General features: G+C 41.3%; 1 protein-coding gene across 3 annotated transcripts in view; it reads right to left on the minus strand.

Annotated features, from left to right (window-relative positions):
- The window catches only part of fbxw11 (F-box and WD repeat domain containing 11), a 174,809-nt gene that overhangs the window by 140,267 nt on the left and 13,081 nt on the right, over positions 1 to 21,461 (minus strand). The window contains exon 2 of one of the 3 annotated variants that reach the window (XM_033030005.1): positions 8,900 to 9,001. The exons of the other annotated variants lie outside the window; for them this stretch is intronic. Within the exon in view, the coding sequence (XP_032885896.1) occupies positions 8,900 to 9,001 (102 nt within the window). The remainder of the gene's footprint in view (positions 1 to 8,899; positions 9,002 to 21,461) is intronic. 3 annotated transcript variants of the gene reach the window in all.

The following is a 21,461-nucleotide window of genomic DNA, read 5'->3' on the forward strand; positions in this document are numbered from 1 at the left end:
TGCAATACCCTACTAACCAGATTGCAAGCTTCTTCAAAACTGTGACACAATGCAGCACTCGACTCTGATGCTGCACACAAACCACACTTTACAAGTTTGGTACGAAGGGTGCAAAGGAAGTGTTGTGATACATTAGAGATTACAGACCATCTCCCCATGTGTGCAGTGCATCTGCCTATTATGGATAAGAACCAAAATATTTGGACCTGCCATATTAATGAAGCTAGTTGGAGCAGATACAAACATTTCAAGAACATATACACAGGCCGGTATGGTGGCGCAGCAGTAGAGTTGCTGTCTTACAGTGCCAGAGACAGTGCTTCGATCCTGACTTCGGGTGCTTGCTGTAAGGTGTTTGTACGTTCTCCCCGCAACCTGCGTGGGTTTTCTCTGGGATATCCGGTTTCCTCCCACACTCAAGACGTACACGTTTGTAGGCTAACTGGCTTGAACTGGTATAATTGTGAATGGTCCCCCAGTGTGTTCAGGATAGTGTTAAAGTGTGGGGGTCGCTGGTCAGCACAAGCACGGTGGGCCAAAGGGCCTGTTTCCGCGCTGTGTAAAGTAAAGTAAAATATTCATAGGTTTGAATAAGGAAGATTTATTGGCCATACTGAAGAAAGCTTAGAAACACTAAATCTGCACTAGCAACCAACTATCTATTTGCATTAATGCTTCATTAATAATGTGTTTTATTCTCCACATATCTTAGCCGTTTGTAGCAGCTCCTACCACTCACTAGGAGCAAGAGTCAAGAGTGTTTTATTGTCACATGTCCCGAAACAGAACAATTAAATTCTTACTTGCAGCAGCACGACAAACATATAAACATAGTACTCTGTAAACACCACAATAAACAATTTCCACGGTTGTAGTGTTTAATAGCTTGATGGTTGTAGGGTAGAAGCTGCTCCTGAACATTACAGTATTCAGGCTCCCATACCTTCTTCCCGATGGCAGGAATGAAATGACTGGGGCAAAGTAGTGTGGGTCTCTTACAATGCCGGCTACCTTTGAGGCCACTCTGTAGCTGGCAAGCCTTGTAGATCCCCTCAATGGTGGGGAGTACCTATGATAGACTGGGCAGTGTTCACCATTTTTGCAATCATCGTTCCTGGGCGTTTGAGTTGCTGAACCAGGCCGTGATGCAACCAGTCAATATGCTCTCTACTGTACACCTGTAGACGTTCAAGAGAATATTTGTTGAAAGACCGAATCTCCTCAATCTTCTAAGGAAGTAGACGCATTGAAGAGGTGTCTTTATGAATGCATCACTGTGGTGAGTGCAGGACAGATCTGCAGAGATATGCACACCCAGGTGTGTGGATGAAGACAGGTTTGTGGATCAAACCAGTTTACAGCAATTTACAATGGAAAATTAACCAACCTGCATGTTTTGGGGATTTGGGAGGCGCCAGTGCACTTGGAAGAAATTCAGGTGGTCACACAGAGAATGCGAAAACTCAAGAGACTGAGCCCCAGGTGGGAATTGACCACAAGCTCTCATTGCTGTGAATCAATGGTTTTACTAGCTGCCCCACACCTAAACTTCATCCTCTTTAGCATTGTAATATTGGACCAATCCTTGTCACATGCATAAGCAAACAATTGCTGCATCAATCCATCCATACCAAAAAAACTCTGCAATTCCAGTTGTATTGGAATGTGGTTCAGGATCCTTGCATATGTCGGACCTCAGCTCTGCATCTTTAACAGTTGGATAAGATCAGAAATTGACAGCGTGAGGTCCATGCTAGATGCAAGAAAAATGTTCCCAATGTTCCCAAAAATGCCACAGTCTTAGAATAAAAGGGAGGTCATTTAAGACTGAGGTGAGAAAAACCTTTTCACCCAGAGAGATGTGAATTTGTGGAATTCCCTGCCACAGCGGGCAGTGGAGGCCAAGGCACTGGATGGATTTAAGAGAGAGTTAGATAGAGCTCTAGGGGCTAGTGGAGTCAAGGGATATGGGGAGAAGGCAGGCACGGGTTATTGATAGGGGACGATCAGCCATGATCACAATGAATAGCGGTGCTGGCTCGAATGGCCTCCTCCTGCACCTATTTTCTATGTTTCTATGTTGAATTTGTTTGCCAGGGAAAGTGTAACCGAGTCAAATAGACCATATAGTCCTTGGCTCAAGTTAGCTTGGGCTGCCACTCCTACCCAGTAACCTTGATAGGCACTTGAATCTATCACATAATAAACAAAAAAAGTGACGAAACGGAGAGGTGCTGTTGCTTGGCAAGTCAAAGGAAACGCAATAAGCCTTTTCCTTTGAGTCTCAACTGAATTGACAAGAGAAGAAACCTACACTCCTCACAAATCTCTCTTCCTGCTACTTTTTAACAATAAACCAATGATGTGTCAGGAATTGGGGAGACCCTTCGCTAGATGATCCTGCCCAATAAGATATGCTAAGATATTCTGCAGCCCAAATACAATTATGACCCATGAATGGAAAGTAAAACTGCTCTGGGGAAACAAATCAGGCATCATGCAGCCATGCTGCATTTCCACAACTACATAAAAAATGTATTATCTAGCATCATAAGCTGAATTACTTCTGTATTATCTTTGCACATTAGGGTCATTTAACAAATGTTAGCTCATATACAAGTTACCTGATCATTGGTGGAATCAAATTGCAGTGCGGGTGACCAATATTAAGGGAAATGCCACTTGAAAGCACTTTGAATGAAGAGTGCGCCTCAAATGTTAGTACATCAGCTTACCAAGTAGAGTCTGTATTGAGGTAACTGATTTACATCCAGTGACATCTTCTAGGTCACTGTGCATGAGTATTGGCCTCAAAAATCTGTTGCCATCCAGCAAGGCTCCGGTGTCTGATGGGATCAGTCTGTTCTCTCACTTAGAAATTACATCAGTACCCCCAGAAAAAGGACATCCATTACAGAAACACCCCCAGGACACCGAGAAAAAAAGTGGAAAAATGGGTTACCTCTGTGGTGCACTACAAAAGCCGAATCTCAATACAAACCAAAACTATATGGCTACCTGGCAAGTAAAGAATTAGACTTTGCCTTGGGGTTTCCCACTGCCTCGCCACAAATCACACGCCAATGGGCTCAAGGAAGATGGGCATTCCATTAATGTGGGCAACAACAGAGGGTGGTCAGCATATTCAGGAAGAGGGGGAATACTTATCGCTATTATGCACTTTAGTGGAAAAACAGGTTATGAGATTGTCATGCACACTGGGAACAGCGCAATGACATGTTTACTTGCTGCAGCTTTATAAACACTAGCTTAGAATAAATACTTAATACATATCAGTAAAGCACATGCATCATCCACCACAATCACTATATTACATACCAAAAAAAACTGCAATTGATAGCAGCAATAAGGTAGCATTTGAACTAATTGGATTAACATGCAATCTAACCACAGATCTAAACTCTCATAACAACCAAAGGAACTGTATGAAAGTTTAAAAATGCACTGATTATATACACCGCATAATGCAATCTCAAAACTATGGCCTTGCTAACCTAAGGAATTTAATTAACAGAATCAGACAATTTCAATAGTTTAATATGCTGAAATAATACACAACGCCTGCTTACATAACCAAATGCCCATCTTTTAACTGCAAACTCAGGTGTATGAATACAGCCAGTTTCAGTCCCATCCTGAAATGTCATCTGTCTATTCCCTTCACAGATACTGCCTAACCCACCGATTTCCTCCAACATTTTGTGTTACGCATCATCTCAATGGATTGCAAGCACGCTTGGGGTACTGAGGATTCCTGCAGCTTAACTGCATGGCATAGACCAATAACTGAAGGTAACCCCTTTGATTTGTCATCTTAGTTCCAGAAGACTTGTTAAGATACCTTCAAAACACAAGACTCATTCACATATGGGAGCTTGGAAGAATACGAATTCTCACTGAGATAAACAAGATTCTGAGGGAGAGTGTAGATGCTGACAGCCTGTTTCTTCTCAGTGCCTCGTCCAGGTCGATGTCACATACTCTTAGGATGAGAGGACAACCTTTCAGAGCTGAGAAGAAAAGAAACATCTTTAGACAAAGGATTGTAAATCCTTAAAATGCTCTTCAAGAGGCCATCAGATGTTCAGCCATTGATTAGTTTGAAGCTTCAGATTAATAAATTGTTGGACATCTATTCTTTGGTAGTGAAGAGGCTAACGGACTAACAGTTGAGATTTATTGAATAACAGTTCAAAGCAAAGACAACATATCAGAAAACTGTACCAAATAAATGGGACTGTCAATAGAAAATTAAAATTCCAGATGACATCAGCATCATTCAGAACTGCTACATACCAAGCTCTTCACAGGCATATTTCTTAGTCAGTATGGCACCGTTAAATAGAGCTATGCAAGATGCCTGGTCAAGGTTGTCACTTCACATGGACTTCCCCAGAGTTTCCAAGAATACAAAAATAATTTACCAGATACCGACCGCTGTGAGCAAAGTAGAAAGTTATAGATAGTATCAAAGTCATATAGTGCTTTATAATTATGAAAATACAAGAGATGAAAACAATGGGTTAATTAGTTAAAAGATGGGGAAGCACGGTGGTGCAGCGGAAGTTTCAGCACCAGAGACCCGGGTTCAATTCTGACTACAGGTGCTGTCTGTACAGAGATTTACATTTCCCCGTGAGTCTTCTCTGAGATCTAGTTTCCTCCCACACTCCAAAGACGTACAGGTTTGTAGGTTAATTGACTTTCTATAAATGCAAATTGTCCCTAGTGTGGGTAGGATAATGTTAATATGTGGGGATCGCTGGCCGGTGCAGACTCGGTGGGCCAAAGGGCCTGTTTCCACGCTGTACCAGGGCTCTCGCTTAACTTTTTTTCCCTGTTGCCAGCCGGGCAACCTTGGCAGCTTTTTAGGTTGCCAAATGACAGTTTAGGTGGTCATTTAAGATGGCTTGCATGACGCGTGCAATAATGTGTTCGGACGAATTGCGTAGTTACCAGTCGGAATTATACTCAATGAAGCATTCATATATTATTTCTGCTTCAAATAAAGTCACAAACTAAACATTCACCAATCAAGACTTGATATATCCCACAATGATATGCAGCAAAATTATAAGACAGTATCTCAACTCTTTTTATACATTGCAATTAATGCAATTTCTATTAGTTCTTTCCAATTCCAAACAAAAATGTGGTTGGATTATTCAGCGTATGATCAACCTGTGTCAATAAATCCTGGACCATGGTAACATATATGCGTACATATAGTTGTGAATGTTGCTCATTAAATAACTACAGTACAGATATTCCATATTAAGAGCATTGATTTGCCGTTAAAATGAATTCTGTAATAACGTGTCAACGGTAGCAGTGACAATCGAACACTGCGGTTTTAATGTTTCACATGTACACAATTTAATTGATCCATCTTTATGGATTAAAACAAATAATAACATTGGGAATTAAAACCCATTTGATTGCATTCCGAGGCGGGAATGGGGATCAGTGCTGGATGTAGAGGAGAGATCCCAGGATAAGGGGGTGGAGGGGGCGTACAAGAGAGAGAGAGAGAGAGAAGGGGGGCGAGGTATGGATGAAGGAGGGTCAGTGCTCCTCGGACAACATCGCCCGCTGCCTTGGCCGTTGGGAACTCCTCACCACCGCCTCCCTCCTCTGCCAGCCAACAGCAAGGTGCGGGGCCGAGCAGTGCAGCTCAAAGATCCTACAGCTAAAGGATCTATGGTGCAGCTGCTTCAGAAGTGTTGGAGCGAATGATGGGTCCCGCACAGTAGCAGCAGCGGCTTCATCACCTCCTCCTCCCTGATAGCGGTCGTTGCTTGCAAACCCGCTAACGGCGCACTTTCAAAATAAACCCTCCCGCACGCCGAGGCCTCCCCCTTCCTCCCTCCCTCCTCCCGGCCTCGGCGTGCGGGAGGGTTTGTTTTGAAAGTGCGCCGTTAGCGGGTTTGCAGGCAGCGGCCCTTATCAGGGCGGGCGGGGTGCGGGAGGAGGAGGAGATGGAGCCGCTGTTCGGGGGCCGTCATTCGCTTTGACCCTTCGTCACCCTGCACCTAGTATCTTTTCCACGCAATACAGCCGTCACCGCCGACACAAAACATCGCGTTACTTTTCTCCAGAGATGCTGCCCGACCCGCGGAGTTACTCCAGTTTTTTGTGTCTATCTTCGGTACAAACCAGTATCTGGTTGCCAAGCCGGGCAAAATGACTCGCCGTTTAGGTTGCCCGGCGGCGCTTTGAGTGGTCAATGGCACCCGGGCAACCTTAAATTTCGAGCCCTGTGTATGTCTAAAATTAAAAACTAAGGTGGTTGGTGGCCACAAATGCATTGAGACTTCCATGTATGCACAGAGTTAGTAGCATTAGGTTAAAATTGCAGGGGAAAGCAAAAAAGGGGATAGAAACTTTGAATGAACAAACATGCCAGCTTCAACCATGGCAGATCACAGGCATAAAGTTTGATTCAAGAAATTCAGAGAAATCACTTTCTCTAATCATGGGAATTGAAACCATGAAGTTTATTCCCCATTCTTGAGCAGACTTCACATCTGCAACAATAATACTGAAGCACACACAAACACATTGTTCATTTTTTAAATCTAGCTGCCCACCCAATCCCTCTATTAACTTCCTATCGACAATTCTTAAGAGCGTGTCTGTGGGCCCATCCAAAAATATCCACTGTTACTACAGATATCCTTCAAGCCAAATGAAGTGAACTGAATGAAAGAACCCATATGACATTGTGCCCAAAACAAAAATTAATACATGAAAATGCTTATATTCATACTCTTGCTCAATAGATTTGGGGGATGCTATGAGGCATGCATATGCTTGGCCCTCTCTTGCTATATGCTCCACCATAATGGACAAGGAATCTAAGATATATATACAGTTTGCTGGGACTAGTTAATAGCACAAATTGCGTAACAAAATAGAGATAATTTCAGGTTAGCCATTGATTAGCATAGGATCAGTATAAAAATGAGTATGTTACGGTCAACACAGACTTGGTGAGCCAATGGGGCTATCTCTGGGGCTAAGCCAAGGAAAACTAACCTTGGAATCCAAAGACCATGGATTTCAAGCCCCACTCCAAAAAATCAGTCACAAAATTTAGGTTTAGACTCTCATGAAGTAGAAAGGTGGTGTTGTAGTACTAGAGATATATTCTTTGGGTCAATGTACAAACTAAGACCTATTTGTTCTCTGAAAGATTAATATAACCCACAGTATTATTGAAATAACAGCAGGGAATGATCCTTGACACCCGTAAAATCTCAAAACTGATTATCTGGCCGTCATCATATCACTATTCATTGAAGCAATACCAGTACAGACTACTGGCAACATTGTCTACACTACCACAGTAACTAGACTGTTCCAAGTCCTTCACTGTACATGAAGTGCTGGAGATACAAGGATGCAAAAGGTGCCACTGTTCTCACTTTCCTCAGCGGGGAAACTACCATTTTGGTTAAGAATAAAAGTAATTGTCAAATCCCAATGTATTTCAATAATCCTGAGTATGCAAGGTAGCAACTAGCAAGTGCCTTTCACAGCAAGTCCTGAACCTCCACATTACTGTCCTAAGAACTACCCTTACACGAAAATGGATCCAAACAACATGGCAAATTGGAACACGCATATGGTTAGAATTAAGCTCAAAGCTAATTATCACCAGCTACAGCAAATTACACCAAAATGCATGCTGCATGCAGACACGTTCAGCATTTACCATTGTTATGCCTTATTGCAACATTGCAAATTTAAACATTAACACAATACATATAAACACACATGTCAAACACCAAGCTCTTCAAGCAAAACAAAAAGGGATTTAACATTTAAAACAATTTAACCCTCTGAGTGCTGCAAGAGGTGGGAATAAAGAATCAGTTCACATTTTAAAACTGAAGCAATACAGTGCAAACCAAGACCAAATAGTTTTTAATTTACTGCATTCAACTCAAGAGCTCTAGGAATGTACATCATATCCAAACTCATTTGATGGTCTCCTTACTCCCACATGAAATGTAACCAAGTTAAAACTTTTTAATCTTAGACTAAATGCATGAATAGGTTATAATTGTCTTTAAGGAGCACTGCCTTAAATATATGTTTATTTAGCAAACAGATGTAAAAGAGGAAGGTTCCTAATCTTATACAAATGATATCTGAAACCCTTTCACACATTATTTAACTGGACCAGGAACTGAAAAGGTACAAGGATTCTACAATAAACTCCGACCCAAGAGCATCTGTCAACATTCGCAAAACCATACTGGCAATCATTCATAGCCGTGTACCTGTCCCAACAGCTTCCATGTTCTACCACGTGCCCCAGAAACATTCACAGTTTGAGCGCAAGTCCCAGCAACATTCACAGTGCAGGCAACCATCCCTACAGCTTCTGCAATTGCTCCCGTGACGTTAACAGCTCCATTTCACCTCGTCTTCATGCAGTCAAATTTCTGCCTTCCTGTTTTGGAGGTACTAAGACACAGTTGAACATTTGCTGGCACCTTTCAGTGTCAGATCCTTTATTTAGCCTGAACCATGATAATAAGCAGGCAGCATGCAACTTAGACACATGATGTATAATTTCTAGGGCCAATCATGCATTCAGTCAGCAGCCCCAGACAATTAACATTCATGGCAAAAAGTTCTGATAATTCTGATCTACCTACGGTCACGTCATTTGAAGCGAGGTGTAGCAATGCATGTTCAAGCCTTAAATCTGTTGCACTTGTATGCTCGTGCACACACATGCACGTATACAAACACACAATTTTAGTAAAGGCAGATCATGAGGATTTTTTCAGTACTCAGAGGGTTACACATACACAGTCACAGAATCATAAAAATAAAAACACAGTAAGTAAAGAAGATAAGGCACCTGGAGACATCTGACACTGGGCATGCTCTGCAGGCATCTCAGTGCGCACATGCTCTCTACCAGGTTGGAGCAGCCTAGCCACAAAGACCTGGGCACAGAACACTGCAGAATAACAAAAGGAAGGAAGAGAAGCAGTTAGAAGCCAGACACGATTAGGTTGAAGTAGGTTATTTTATTTGTTAGTAATTAAAAACAGAAGGCTAAAGGTCATACAAGAAGTTGAAAATCAATAGTAACATTCACCGAGCCTCTTAAATCATTAACCTTACATGAATATAGTAACTAAGGATAATGAAATACACAAAACTTAGCAATAGGAAAAAGTTGCTAAATCTAACGATCCTAACAATATCCTGGTTCCTTCCCATACTTCTCAGTCCTTGTTCTCAAACTGAATTCAACTTTAAGATTTTGCAATTGTTGCGCTATTTGAAGCATTTCCTCTCCATATTTCTACTTTTTTCCAATTAATTCCCTCATTAACCGATTTATTGTAAACTATCTATTAGAATGATGATTGAAAGATTTGACCACATAAATTAGGAGCCAGTCTAGGCCATTTGGGCCCTCACTGTTGCTCCATCTAATATTATGGCTGCCACAATCTTCCCAATTTGAATATTTCTGCACTTTAGCACACAGATGAGCTTACAGAAGTAAAATATTATGGTACAAACAGCAGAGAGCATAGGCCTAGAAATTCACATTAAAAGACAGCTGAAACTTAAAATTACCTAAGTATTTGCAATAGGGAAATAGGTAAAATTACCTACTACAACAGGGGTCAAAACACTTGCTTAAAAATTCTATGGTTTGATCACAAAGTTAACCAACCACAACCTAGAGCTAGTAACTTTTGAATTAGGAGGAAACAAGAAATCAGGTTGCCAGTTCAAAAAGGTAGGCATGGTCACAAGAGGGTGCAAACATGAGAAGCACATAGGTGATGAAAGGAAGATGCAAATGGATATGGCAGAATACTCCTTGCTGCTCAAAGTCCAGTGTCATGAGAAATGACACTAGAAGACATTTGAAAACTACACTTACCTTAACAAATTGAAGGTAAAGGTAGATAAGGAAAAGGGGAGATGCAGCGAGACCTGGGTGTCATGGTACACCAGTCATTGAAAGTAGGCATGCAGGTGCAGCAGGCAGTGAAGAAAGCAAATGGTATGTTAGCTTTCATAGCAAAAGGATTTGAGTATAGGAGCAGGGAGGTTCTACTGCAGTTGTACAGGGTCTTGGTGAGACCACACCTGGAGTATTGCGTACAGTTTTGGTCTCCAAATCTGAGGAAGGACATTATTGCCATAGAGGGAATGCAGAGAAGGTTCACCAGACTGATTCCTGGGATGTCAGGACTGTCTTATGAAGAAAGACTGGATAGACTTGGTTTATACTCTCTAGAATTTAGGAGATTGAGAGGGGATCTTATAGAAACTTACAAAATTCTTAAGGGGTTGGACAGGCTAGAAGCAGGAAGATTGTTCCCGATGTTGGGGAAGTCCAGGACAAGGGGTCACAGCTTAAGGATAAGGGGGAAATCCTTTAAAACCGAGATGAGAAAAACTTTTTTCAGCGGTGAATCTCTGGAACTCTCTGCCACAGAGGGTAGTTGAGGCCAGTTCATTGGCTATATTTAAGAGGGAGTTAGATGTGGCCCTTGTGGCTAAGGGGATCAGAGGGTATGGAGAGAAGGCAGGTACGGGATACTGAGTTGGATGATCAGCCATGATCATATTGAATGGCGGTGCAGGCTCGAAGGGCCGAATGGCCTACTCCTGCACCTAATTTCTATGTTTCTATAACAAAGGAAATGCAACAAGTAGACAACATGGCCAAATGAGCCAGTTCCGCCATCCAAAAAGATCACAATTTGTTATTGGCCTATTTGAGCCATTATCTCTTGCCTGTTGCCGACAGTCTTGACTGCACAAAAGAACATATCTGTCCATCTCCACTTTGAACATATTCAATGATTCACCATCCACATCAACATGGCACAAAAAAATTCAAAGGATCACAATTGGCAGAGAAGAAATTTCTCTTAATTGCATTCTTAAATGCGCAACACCTATCCTGATCCCTTGCTCTACATTCATTCACATAGGGAAATATCTTCTCAGTAGCCAACCTGTCAGGCCCATTCAGTAAAATCACAATGGCACTGGTTCTTCTAAACACCAATGAGTACAGGCCAAGTCCTTCCTCACAAGTCTTTCCCTCAACACATGAATTTTCAAAGTAAACCTTCTCTTTACTGCCCCCCCCGCTTTAGTAGAGATCAAAACTAGACAAGGTACATCAGGTATGGCCTCTCCAACTGTACAGCTGTGCATGACAGATATGGACTTCACTCGCTTTATAATTTAAGCCAACATTCCATCTGCTTCCTAATTATTTGCCATACCGACACGCTAGTTTGTGCTTTGTGTAGAAGAACACCCAGAACCCTGGTAGTGGGTATACTTGTATATTCAAAGCTTCTTACCATTTAAATACTATTCTGCTTTTCTATTACATGGACTGTTTTGCTACACTAATTTGCTATATTGTGACATTTTGAAGTCATATTTTTACTAATTTCTATATTGCCATTATAAGAAGCTATATATAGTTTTGAAATAGAAACAGGATATGCAAATGTGGGGTATTTCCTTCTCCTTATAGCGATGGATGTTTTCATTGTGGAGCATGTGATAACAACTCATTTATAAAGATTGCCTTAAAATTGAAAAGATGACTGGTATACACGGATAAAAAATGTTCCTGTACTTTTTAAACGTAGTGGGTAAGTTTCAGTAAGAAGTGTTTATGCTTGGTTCCATTCATTCTTCGCCACACCTCTTCCAAGTCTCTTATCAAAACTGACAAGTTTACTCATGTACAGTAAAAGTTCACGTATCAGCACATGTACTGGATGAAAACTTACAGGCATATTAATAAAATTTGCACAGGCTACAACCTCAGTGAACCCAGTAAGAACAGTTGAATTACTGATTCATACAACAAGAGTAACCAGTTGGATAAGTGTATGAAGATAAATGGAATAAAACAAAATGTGAATAGAAACCAGCTGTGTGTGTGTGTGTGTGTGTGTGGTGCAGCCCTGAAACCTTTTGGGAAAGGCAGGAGCACATCTGTATGCAAATATTTGCAATCACAGAGAAAAATGAAGGACATTTCAATCACTCTAAAATTAACAAATACAGTCAGTGCTAAAGTGAGGAAATATTATATAAATAGAACTGCTTGGATAGTGACCTTTATATAGGCTAGGTAATTTGCAAAAGAAAAGCTTAAGGTTTTCCTGAACCGAAATAAAGTGCAAACAGACACATACACACAGGTGGGGATGAATCAAAACATGGAGGCCTGAACCTGCTTGGCTTGGTTTATTGCTGAGGCAATTATAGCACTGGAGGAAATTGTATTTGGTATGATTGTGTTGGAAAATGGATAACTGAATAGGGGCATCTTCTTAAGCCAGAGGTCACTTGCTCTTTTCTTTATGGACATTCTTAAGTTGTGAGGTTTGTGCTGAGTTTGAGATATAGTTCAGGACTGAGAGATAATAGGCCCTGTAGTTAGCCTTGGCTCTATTGAATTAGGATGTATGTGAAGGGGAGTAATTGCTTGGAGAAGATGATCATTTGTAATATTTGTAAAAGGCCTTGTAGAGAGATTGGAAATACAGCTCCCAGAGATAGCAGGAAAAGGGGAGGCTGTAAGTTAAGAATGAAGCTGTATCCTGGAACCAAACTCTTATTAATTAAATTGACAGATTTACGACCCATGTATGCTTGGATGGGCGATGTGCGTTTTGAACTTAGAAACTGTAATTCAGCAAACTTATATAATTAATGTTTTAAAGACATAGGTAAAAGTATTTCAAACTGTGAAATTGTAGTAAAATAAATTATGAAATGTATTGTCTTAGTAGGAATGTAAACATTACTTATAGAAATTGTTTAGATTTATAGAAATATCTTTCTTCTTGGTATGGGAAGTGTGTATGAATTGTGTGATCATTGCGTTATATACGTATCTTGTATTTTGAGGAGTGGTCTTTGATAAATGGGCCTACTGGGGTTTTGCTGTGTTGAAATAAAATAAGCAAAGTTATACCACAGGCAAACGAAGGCTGTAAAGAGGCCAGGGAAGGGGGATCATGTGACTGATGTTGTAAATCGCCAGGAGGACTCAGGTGATTGGTTACTAGCTTGTCATTCCCTCTGTATCTGAAATGTCTAATACCTATATAAATGCCATGAGTTTGTATCAAAGTTACTCCTCTCTGGACCCGCCCCAGAGCATCAGCTCTGTGTTGGAAGGTTCAAGAGACTAGTCTCAGCTGAATAAATAATTGATTTCAACAGCAACAACTATTTGAGTCAAGTTGACTTTAGATTGACAGAAGAACTCAGTTTAACAAAGTTGCAGGGTCATAAAACTCCATTCACAAAATTCAGCAGCAGGAAGTATTATAACTTACAAAATTCTTAAGGGGTTGGACAGGCTAGATGCAGGAAGATTGCTCCCGATGTTGGGGAAGTCCAGGACAAGAGGTCACAGCTTAAGGATAAGGGGGAAATCCTTTAAAACCGAGATGAGAAGAACTTTTTTCACACAGAGAGTGGTGAATCTCTGGAACTCCCTGCCACAGAGGGTAGTCGAGGCCAGTTCATTGGCTATATTTAAGAGGGAGTTAGATGTGGCCCTTGTGGCTAAGGGGATCAGAGGGTATGGAGAGAAGGCAGGTACGGGATACTGAGTTAGATGATCAGCCATGATCATATTGAATGGCGGTGCAGGCTCGAAGGGCCGAATGGCCTACTCCTGCACCTAATTTCTATGTTTCTATGTTTCTATAACAAAGAGTGATCAGTGGGAGAGTCTACGACCAGAGACCATAGTCTCAGAATAAAAAGACATACCTTTCGAAAGGAGAGGAGGAATTTCTTTGGTCAGAGGGTGGTGAATCTGTGGAATTCATTGCCACAGACTGCTGTGGAGGCAAAATCATTGGGTACTTTTAAGGTGCAGATTGACATATTCTTGATTCGTAAGGGAGTCAGGGGTTATGGGGAGAAGCCAGGAGAATTGAGTTGAGAGGAAAAGATAGATCTGCCATGATTGAATGGCAGAGTAGACTTGATGGGCCGAATTGACGAATACTGCTCCTATAACTTAGATTCAACAGTTATGGAAAAGGATAAGTATCTGAAGAAGGATCTCGACCCAGATTGGGGACTTAATTAGGGAAAGTCATTTCTATGGAACTGAGAAATGGTTTAGCAAAAGTGGATTGGACATAGTTAATTGAAAGTAAATCAATATTTAAATAATGGAGACAGAAGAGACTGCGGTGCTGGAATCTGATGCAAATCTAAACTGCTGGTGCAATTCAGCGGACCACACAGTAAAGGGGCTGGTCAAGGGGATGACCATATTGATGGTTATGTCAGTTGGGCAGAAAGGCAGAAAATAAAATGCAATCCTGAGAATGGTGAAGTAATGGTGTATTTGAGGAGGTCCAACAAAACAAATGAATACTTATTTATGAGCAAAAACCAAGAAGTGTGGAGGGAACTTGGGAGTGTCCTAAAGGCAGGGCAGATTATAAAGCCCAGCAGGATATTTTTGTTTTCGGTTGTAAGCAGAAACCAAGAATAAAAGGAGGAAGTTGTGGTAGAACTACAGTGCCCTCCATAATGTTTGGGACAAAGACCCATCATTTATTTATTTGTCTCTGTACTCCACAATGTGAGATTTGTATTAGGAAAAAAAAAAAATCACATGTGGTTAAAGTGCACATTGTCAGATTTTATTAAAGGGTATTTTTATACATTTTGGTTTCACCGTGTAGAAATTACAGCTGTGTTTATACATAGTCCCCCCCATTTCAGGGCACCATAATGTTTGGAACACATGGCTTCACAGGTGTTTGTAATTGCTCAGGTGTTTAATTGCCCCTCGCAGCACCTAGTCTTTCCTCCAGTCTTTCCATCATCTTTGGAAACCCTTAATGCTGTTTATCAACATGAGGACCAAAGTTGTGCCAATGAAAGTCAAATAAGCCATTATGAGACTGAGAAACAAGAATAAAACTGTTAGAGACATCAGCCAAACATTAGGCTTACCAAAATCAACTGTTTGGAACATCATTAAGAAGAAAGAGAGCACTGGTGAGCTTACTAATCACAAAGGGACTGGCAGGCCAAGGAAGACCTCCACAGCTGATGACAGAAGAATTCTCTCCATAATAAAGAAAAAATCCCAAACACTTGTCCGACAGATCAGAAACACTCGTCAGGAGTCAGATGTGGATTTGCCAATGACCAATGTCCGCAGAAGACTTCATGAACTTCTGCAATATGCAAACCACTGGTTAGCTGCAAAAATAGGATGGCCTGGTTACAGTTTGCCAAGAAGTACTTAAAAGAGCGACCACAGTTCTGGAGAATAGTCTTGTGGACAGATGAGACGAAGATTAACTTATACCAGAGTGATGGCAAGAGCAAAGTATGGAGGAGAGAAGGAACTGCCCAAGATCCAAAGCATACCAGCTCATTTGTGAAACACAGTGGTGGGGGTGTTATGGCCTGGGCATGTATGGCTGCTGAAGGTACTGGCTCACTTATCTTCATTGATGATACAACTGCTGATGGTAGTAGCATAATGAATTCTGAAGTGTACAGACATATCTTATCTGCTCAAGTTCAAACAAATGCCTTAAAACTCACTGGCTGGATGTTCATTCTACAGCAAGACAATGATCCCAAACATACTGCTAAAGCAACAAAGGAGTTTTTCAAAGCTAAAAATTGGTCAATTTGTGGGTGGCCAAGTCAATCACCCGATCTGAACCCAATTGAGCATGCCTTTGATATAAGCTGGAGAAAATTGAAGGTTACTAGCCCCAAAGCAAGCATAAGCTAAAGATGGCTGCAATACAGGCCTGGCAGAGCATCACCAGAGAAGACACCCAGCAACTGGTGATGTCCATGAATCGCAGACTTCAAGCAGTCATTGCATGCAAAGGATATGCAACAAAATACTAAACATGACTACTTTCATTGTGGTGGACTTTAGGAGGAGAGGAACACCCCTGTCCCCTACCTCCATCAATGGTGTGGATGTGCAGTTTACCAGGGAGTACAAATACTTGGGAGTGTACCTGTACAGTAAACTGGACTGGTCCAGGAACGCTGAGGCCCTGTACAAAGGACAGAGCAGCCCGTATTTTTTTAGAAGGCCTCGCTCCTTCAACATCTGCAGTGAGATGCTGCAGATGTTCTACAAATCGGTGGTAGCCAGTGCCATCTTCTTCGCTGCCGTGTGCTGGGGCAGCAAGGCGAAGGCTGCGGACGCCAATAGGATCAACAAACTCATCAGGAAGGCTGGGTCTGTCCTGCGAGCGGAGTTGGATTCTTGGGAGGTGGTCTTGGAGGAACTCAAACTGCGGAGCATCCTGGATAATACAGCTCACCCCCTCCATGACATACTGGTCAACCTGAGGAGCACCTTCACCAACAGACTGGTTCCACCAAGATGCCGGACAGAATGCCACAGGAGATCCTTCTTCCCTGTGGCTATCAAACTTTACAACTCTTCCCCCTACTGCCGTGGGGTAAATTGAGACTAATCCCCCCCCCCCCCCCCACCCACCTCCTCAATCTTTGCATATCCTCAAAGCCTTACCACTCGCACATTATTTTCATTCTTCATGTATTTTATGTTTTGTTATGGCTGTTGGCAAATTGATTTTCCTCCTGGGATAAATAAAGTTGTATCGTATCATATCACATTTAAACTATACATGGACGTGCACTTGATGACGTACATAGATTAAGAGGGCATCTGTACCATAACCATATTGTACCTAACACTTTACATAGAAATATAGAAAATAGGTGCAGAAGTAGGACATTCAGCCCTTCAACCATTCAATATGATCATGGCTGACCATCCAGAATCCAGTGCCCCGTTTCTGCTTTCTCCCCATATCCCTTGATTCCGTTAGCCCTAAGATCTATATCTAACTCTCCCTTGAAAACATCCACTCTGGCAGATAATTCCACAGATACACAACTCTATGGCTGAAAAAGGTTTTTCCTCATCTCAGTCCTAAATGGCCTAACCCTTTTTCTTAAACTGTGACCCCTGTTTCTGGACTCCACTAGCCCGTCCAATCCCTTAAGATATTTATATGTTTCTATAAGATCTCCTCTCATCCTTGTGAATCTTGGTACAAGTAAACTGCCAAAATTATTTTCTCAGCTAATAACATTTACAGCTTGTTTGGAAATTGTGGGCCAAGTGCCTTCACAAACCCAACTATATTACCTCATCGACACTTTAATGCAATATGACAGAAAACAAAAAACTGCTTTGTTCCTGATAGTGTCTCTTGAAATAAATTTTAAATTGAATTGATCCACTCTCTCAAGTGAATTCAAAATATCTTGTGGCACTATTGAAGGATGAGAAATGGACTTATACCGTTAATTTCTATTAGCCAACATTCCTTTTTCAACTATCACAACTAAAACGTAGCTAGGACCTACAACGTAAATCTCGGCAGCAAGTTGACAACCATGCTCAACTGAATAAAATATTAATCACTATCCATAGGTCACTTTTAGATTATCAAGAGATTAGGGATGACATGGGTCTACAAACACCAGTCTGACCTTTCATAACATATTCAAAATTGTGATCAAGGTATAACATGCTCACCCATTAAGTAGCTGGTTATATTTAGCTCAGCAGGTCTGCCTAAAAATGTGTGCTATACTAGTTCAAATCAATTCCTCAAAATATTTAATGACTTCAGTTTTTTTCAAAGCCAGTTCACTCAATGAAACATTTTAAGTGTAACCACTCTTGCAATGAGGTGGAAACAAATTTGCATGGGACCATACACTAATGGTAAACGTAACTAATCATTATTATTATTAATAATAATTGAAAGACAAATATTGGATGAACAAAAGAAAATCTGCAGATACTAAAAATTTGAAATAAAACAGAAAATGCTGTAAATACCCAACAGCACAAGTAACATCTATAAAGGACAAACAGCTCATGTTTAAAATCTTGACTTTTCATCCAAACTGTGGAAAGTTATTTATCAAATAAGTTTAAAAGTGTAGGAAGGGAGAATGCGCGGAAGAGAGGAAAAATTATGAAACGGGTGACAGTGTAATGAAATTAAAAACTTGACCAAATCACATTCTCACTTTTTCCATTTAGATTATGCCATAGATCTATATGTCCACCGAAGACTTTGCCAAACATCCATGTCCAAGGACTTTGGCCACTCTAAATGAGTATGTCACAACTCTCGCAGACTTCAGTAAATGTGTCATGTGGATTGCATAACAAACTAGACAATACCAGTGTTCCTCAGCCAGAGAGTATGTATGAACTGAGGTTCACTACCAAGTGAAGTCCCAAGTCTGCAGCATTCAAGTCAAACAATCCCAATTATGCAAGAAATCTATACATAACCTTTGCAAAGCCAGCAAGAGAGAATTGTGGACCAAGTGAGAGTCCTCAGATAACCGCACAAACACCTGTCAATTGTGGCAAAGCCTGTATAACAGCCTGCAAAGTGAAAGCAGCATTCTGGTAACAATGCATCCTTCACAGATGAGTTCAATGCATTCTATGGTCACTTTGAACATGTCAGTGGAATGATGTCATCCATCCTGACAACCTCGAGAGCACATGCATCTTCGCAAATTTCCCCAAATCTAAGGAATGCAGTAAAAGAACCAGTGACCTTCTCAATGCCAATCTGCAAAACGTTGACAGAAAAGTTTGAAACAGAAACCTGATCTGGTACTTTGAGATAAAGCATGAAAAAGCTACTCAGAAGAGTTGGTTTCAAATTACTTCACTGTCCCCAAATTGAAGTTGATCCAATGAATCAAAAGCAACCATCTTTTTCTGCAGCACACTGAAAATACTCAATGCCAAATAAGATAAACTGTCTGGTCAATGCGGCTCAAGCTGATCTGCCCCAAAAGATTATGTCCAAATCAAGTGTTCTGCAATATATTGTTTTGCAACTGAATACCTTGCAACTGATTTTATTTTATGTTATAAACAGATTCCAATATACATAAATTCATCCTTGGGATACTGTGGTCACGCAGTACAATAAGAGCATAAAGTCCTCTTCACGGCAGGGATACTTGAAAGTGTGCAAACTCTCAGGAACACTGAGCTTGGTTTAAATGACACATTTCCACATGGCAGATTCATTTATAGCAAACATCCAATTTCCTTAACCTTACCGCCCATTTCTTCCTCAACCCCATTTAATCCCTTGCTATGAGCCCCAATCCCTATACTTACCATACCCATCTTTCCATAATTATAACCCCACTATTCACTACATCTTGCAATCTTCTGGTCTATCCTTAAACTTAACATTTTGTTTCCAGGTTTAAGGATCCACCTTCACCCAGCAGCTAAACCACCGGGTGGTGCCAGCAATGGCTGCCTCGCCAACAGCCTGTCCCTTCCTTCTTTTGTTGTTTGTTTATATGTGTTAAATGTATGTTTTTAATGTTCTTTAGCTTATTTTATGTGGGGGGTGGGGGTAGTTGGGGGGAACTTTTTTTTAATCTCTTACCTCGACGGAGGTGCGTTTTTTTTCCGTATCGTATCTCCGTCCGCACTGCGGCCTAACATCGAGGTGTTGGCGGACTTTGTTGGAGACCTAGTTCGAGAGCTCCACTGCGGGTGCCTGGGGTCTAACATCACGGAGCCCACGATGCATTTGCCAGGGATCAACCTCTGAGATCTACCCCGGGAGTCTGTGGGCTTTAACATCATGGCGAGAATATCCTGGTTATATAATAATTTATAATGTAAAATATTTTATTAAGTAAGATTAGCTTGACTTTTTTGGGTTCTGAATAAGCTGAAGTTGCAATTCTGTGGTATACTAGAAAATCTGTGGGAATCAGGAAGTTAGAAGCCTGCATTCAAGCTTTGCTAATAGTGCTTCCTGTTATGCCCAAGCAAAAGACGATTGACAATAGTGGAAGAGGATGTGTTCATTGGGGACTCGGTAGTTCCTGTAAACAGAAACTCTGTGCTGCCACTGATATTGATGCTTACATTGTTAAGACGGCATTGCAAATGTTGGGCTTTTTGTTGTTTGGGAACTTTGTAACTGAATTTTGTGATTGATATAACCATAGCATGAGAAGTATTATATTAGTGGCAAGCATACTTTGAATGGGTGCAGCCTGTGATCGATTTGTGCTAAACGTCATTGCTGCAACTCTGTATAAACATGTGACCTGTTTCCAAAATACTATAAAAGATGCCGTTTGTCTTCATTCAATAGAGTGGTGGCTCAGGGAGAGTTAAGTGTCTGTTGCATACTTGACTCTGTATCCCTGACACTCTCGCCGGCTGATGATCAGTAAAGCTTGTGTTGGTTTACCTAACCTATTGCGAGTTGTCCGTTTTAAGAAATGGCCCCTTAACAACGGAGCTCACAGTCTCTGGTTAGAGACCGACTTCGGGATCTCCAAGCCGCAGGAACTTCGACCGCCTCCACGCGGGAGCTTCAATTGCCCAGACGCAGGAACTTCGACTGCCGGCTTCCGGCTGCAGGAGCTTCGATGGTTCGACTGCCCCGAATATAGTCGACAATATTTAGAGAGAAATTTTTTTAATGTTTATGGGGAAGAAATAAGCTTTACTTTTGGTGAAAATGTATAAAACATATTCTGAATGTTTACTCTAGATCATTTTTCAAATTACTCATCAGTGGGAAAAGGGAAGTGCAGAGGCACGGCTGATAGTCGCTGCCTCACAGCACAGTGACCTGGGTTCAACCGTGATCTCAGATGCTGTCTATGTCGAGTTTGTACGTTCTCCCTGTGACCATGTGGGTTTCCTCCAAGTGCTTTGGTTTCCAAAAGATGAGCTGATTTGTAGGTTAATTCTGTAAATTGCAAAGGTGGGATAACATACTACTAGCATATGGGTGATCAATGGTCTGCATGGACTCATTGGGCCAAGGGGCCTGTTTCCAAGCTACATCTCCAAACTACTCACCAAAATCCAAAAGGCCCCTCTCAACACTTGTGACGTCTGTACAAGAGCCGGTGATATCAATCCTTACAACTGTAACGAAATAAATCTCAGCTTTCAGTCTACCTAACTTATTCAGTCAGTATAGTGCCAAACTGAAATGCTTATATAGATGAGTTTGGGGTCATAGCTCTGGCTATTTTTCTTTCATGTTTGCTACTGGAGTGATTATCAGTATTTATTCATGTATTTACGTATATAATGGTATATGGACACACTGATCTGTTTTGTAGTCAATGCCTACTATGTTCTGTGTTCAAAAGGGAACTGCAGATGCTGGAATATCGAAGGTACACAAAATTGCTGGAGGAACTCAGCGGGTGCAGCAGCATCTATGGAGCGAAGGAAATAGGCGACGTTTCGGGCCGAAACCCTTCTTCAGACTCTATGTTCTGTTGTGCTGAAGCAATAATTTCATTGCCCTACCAGGGACACA

Source organism: Amblyraja radiata, chromosome 11 (genome assembly GCF_010909765.2).
Source record: "Amblyraja radiata isolate CabotCenter1 chromosome 11, sAmbRad1.1.pri, whole genome shotgun sequence".
In the NCBI taxonomy this organism is placed as follows: domain Eukaryota; kingdom Metazoa; phylum Chordata; class Chondrichthyes; order Rajiformes; family Rajidae; genus Amblyraja; species Amblyraja radiata.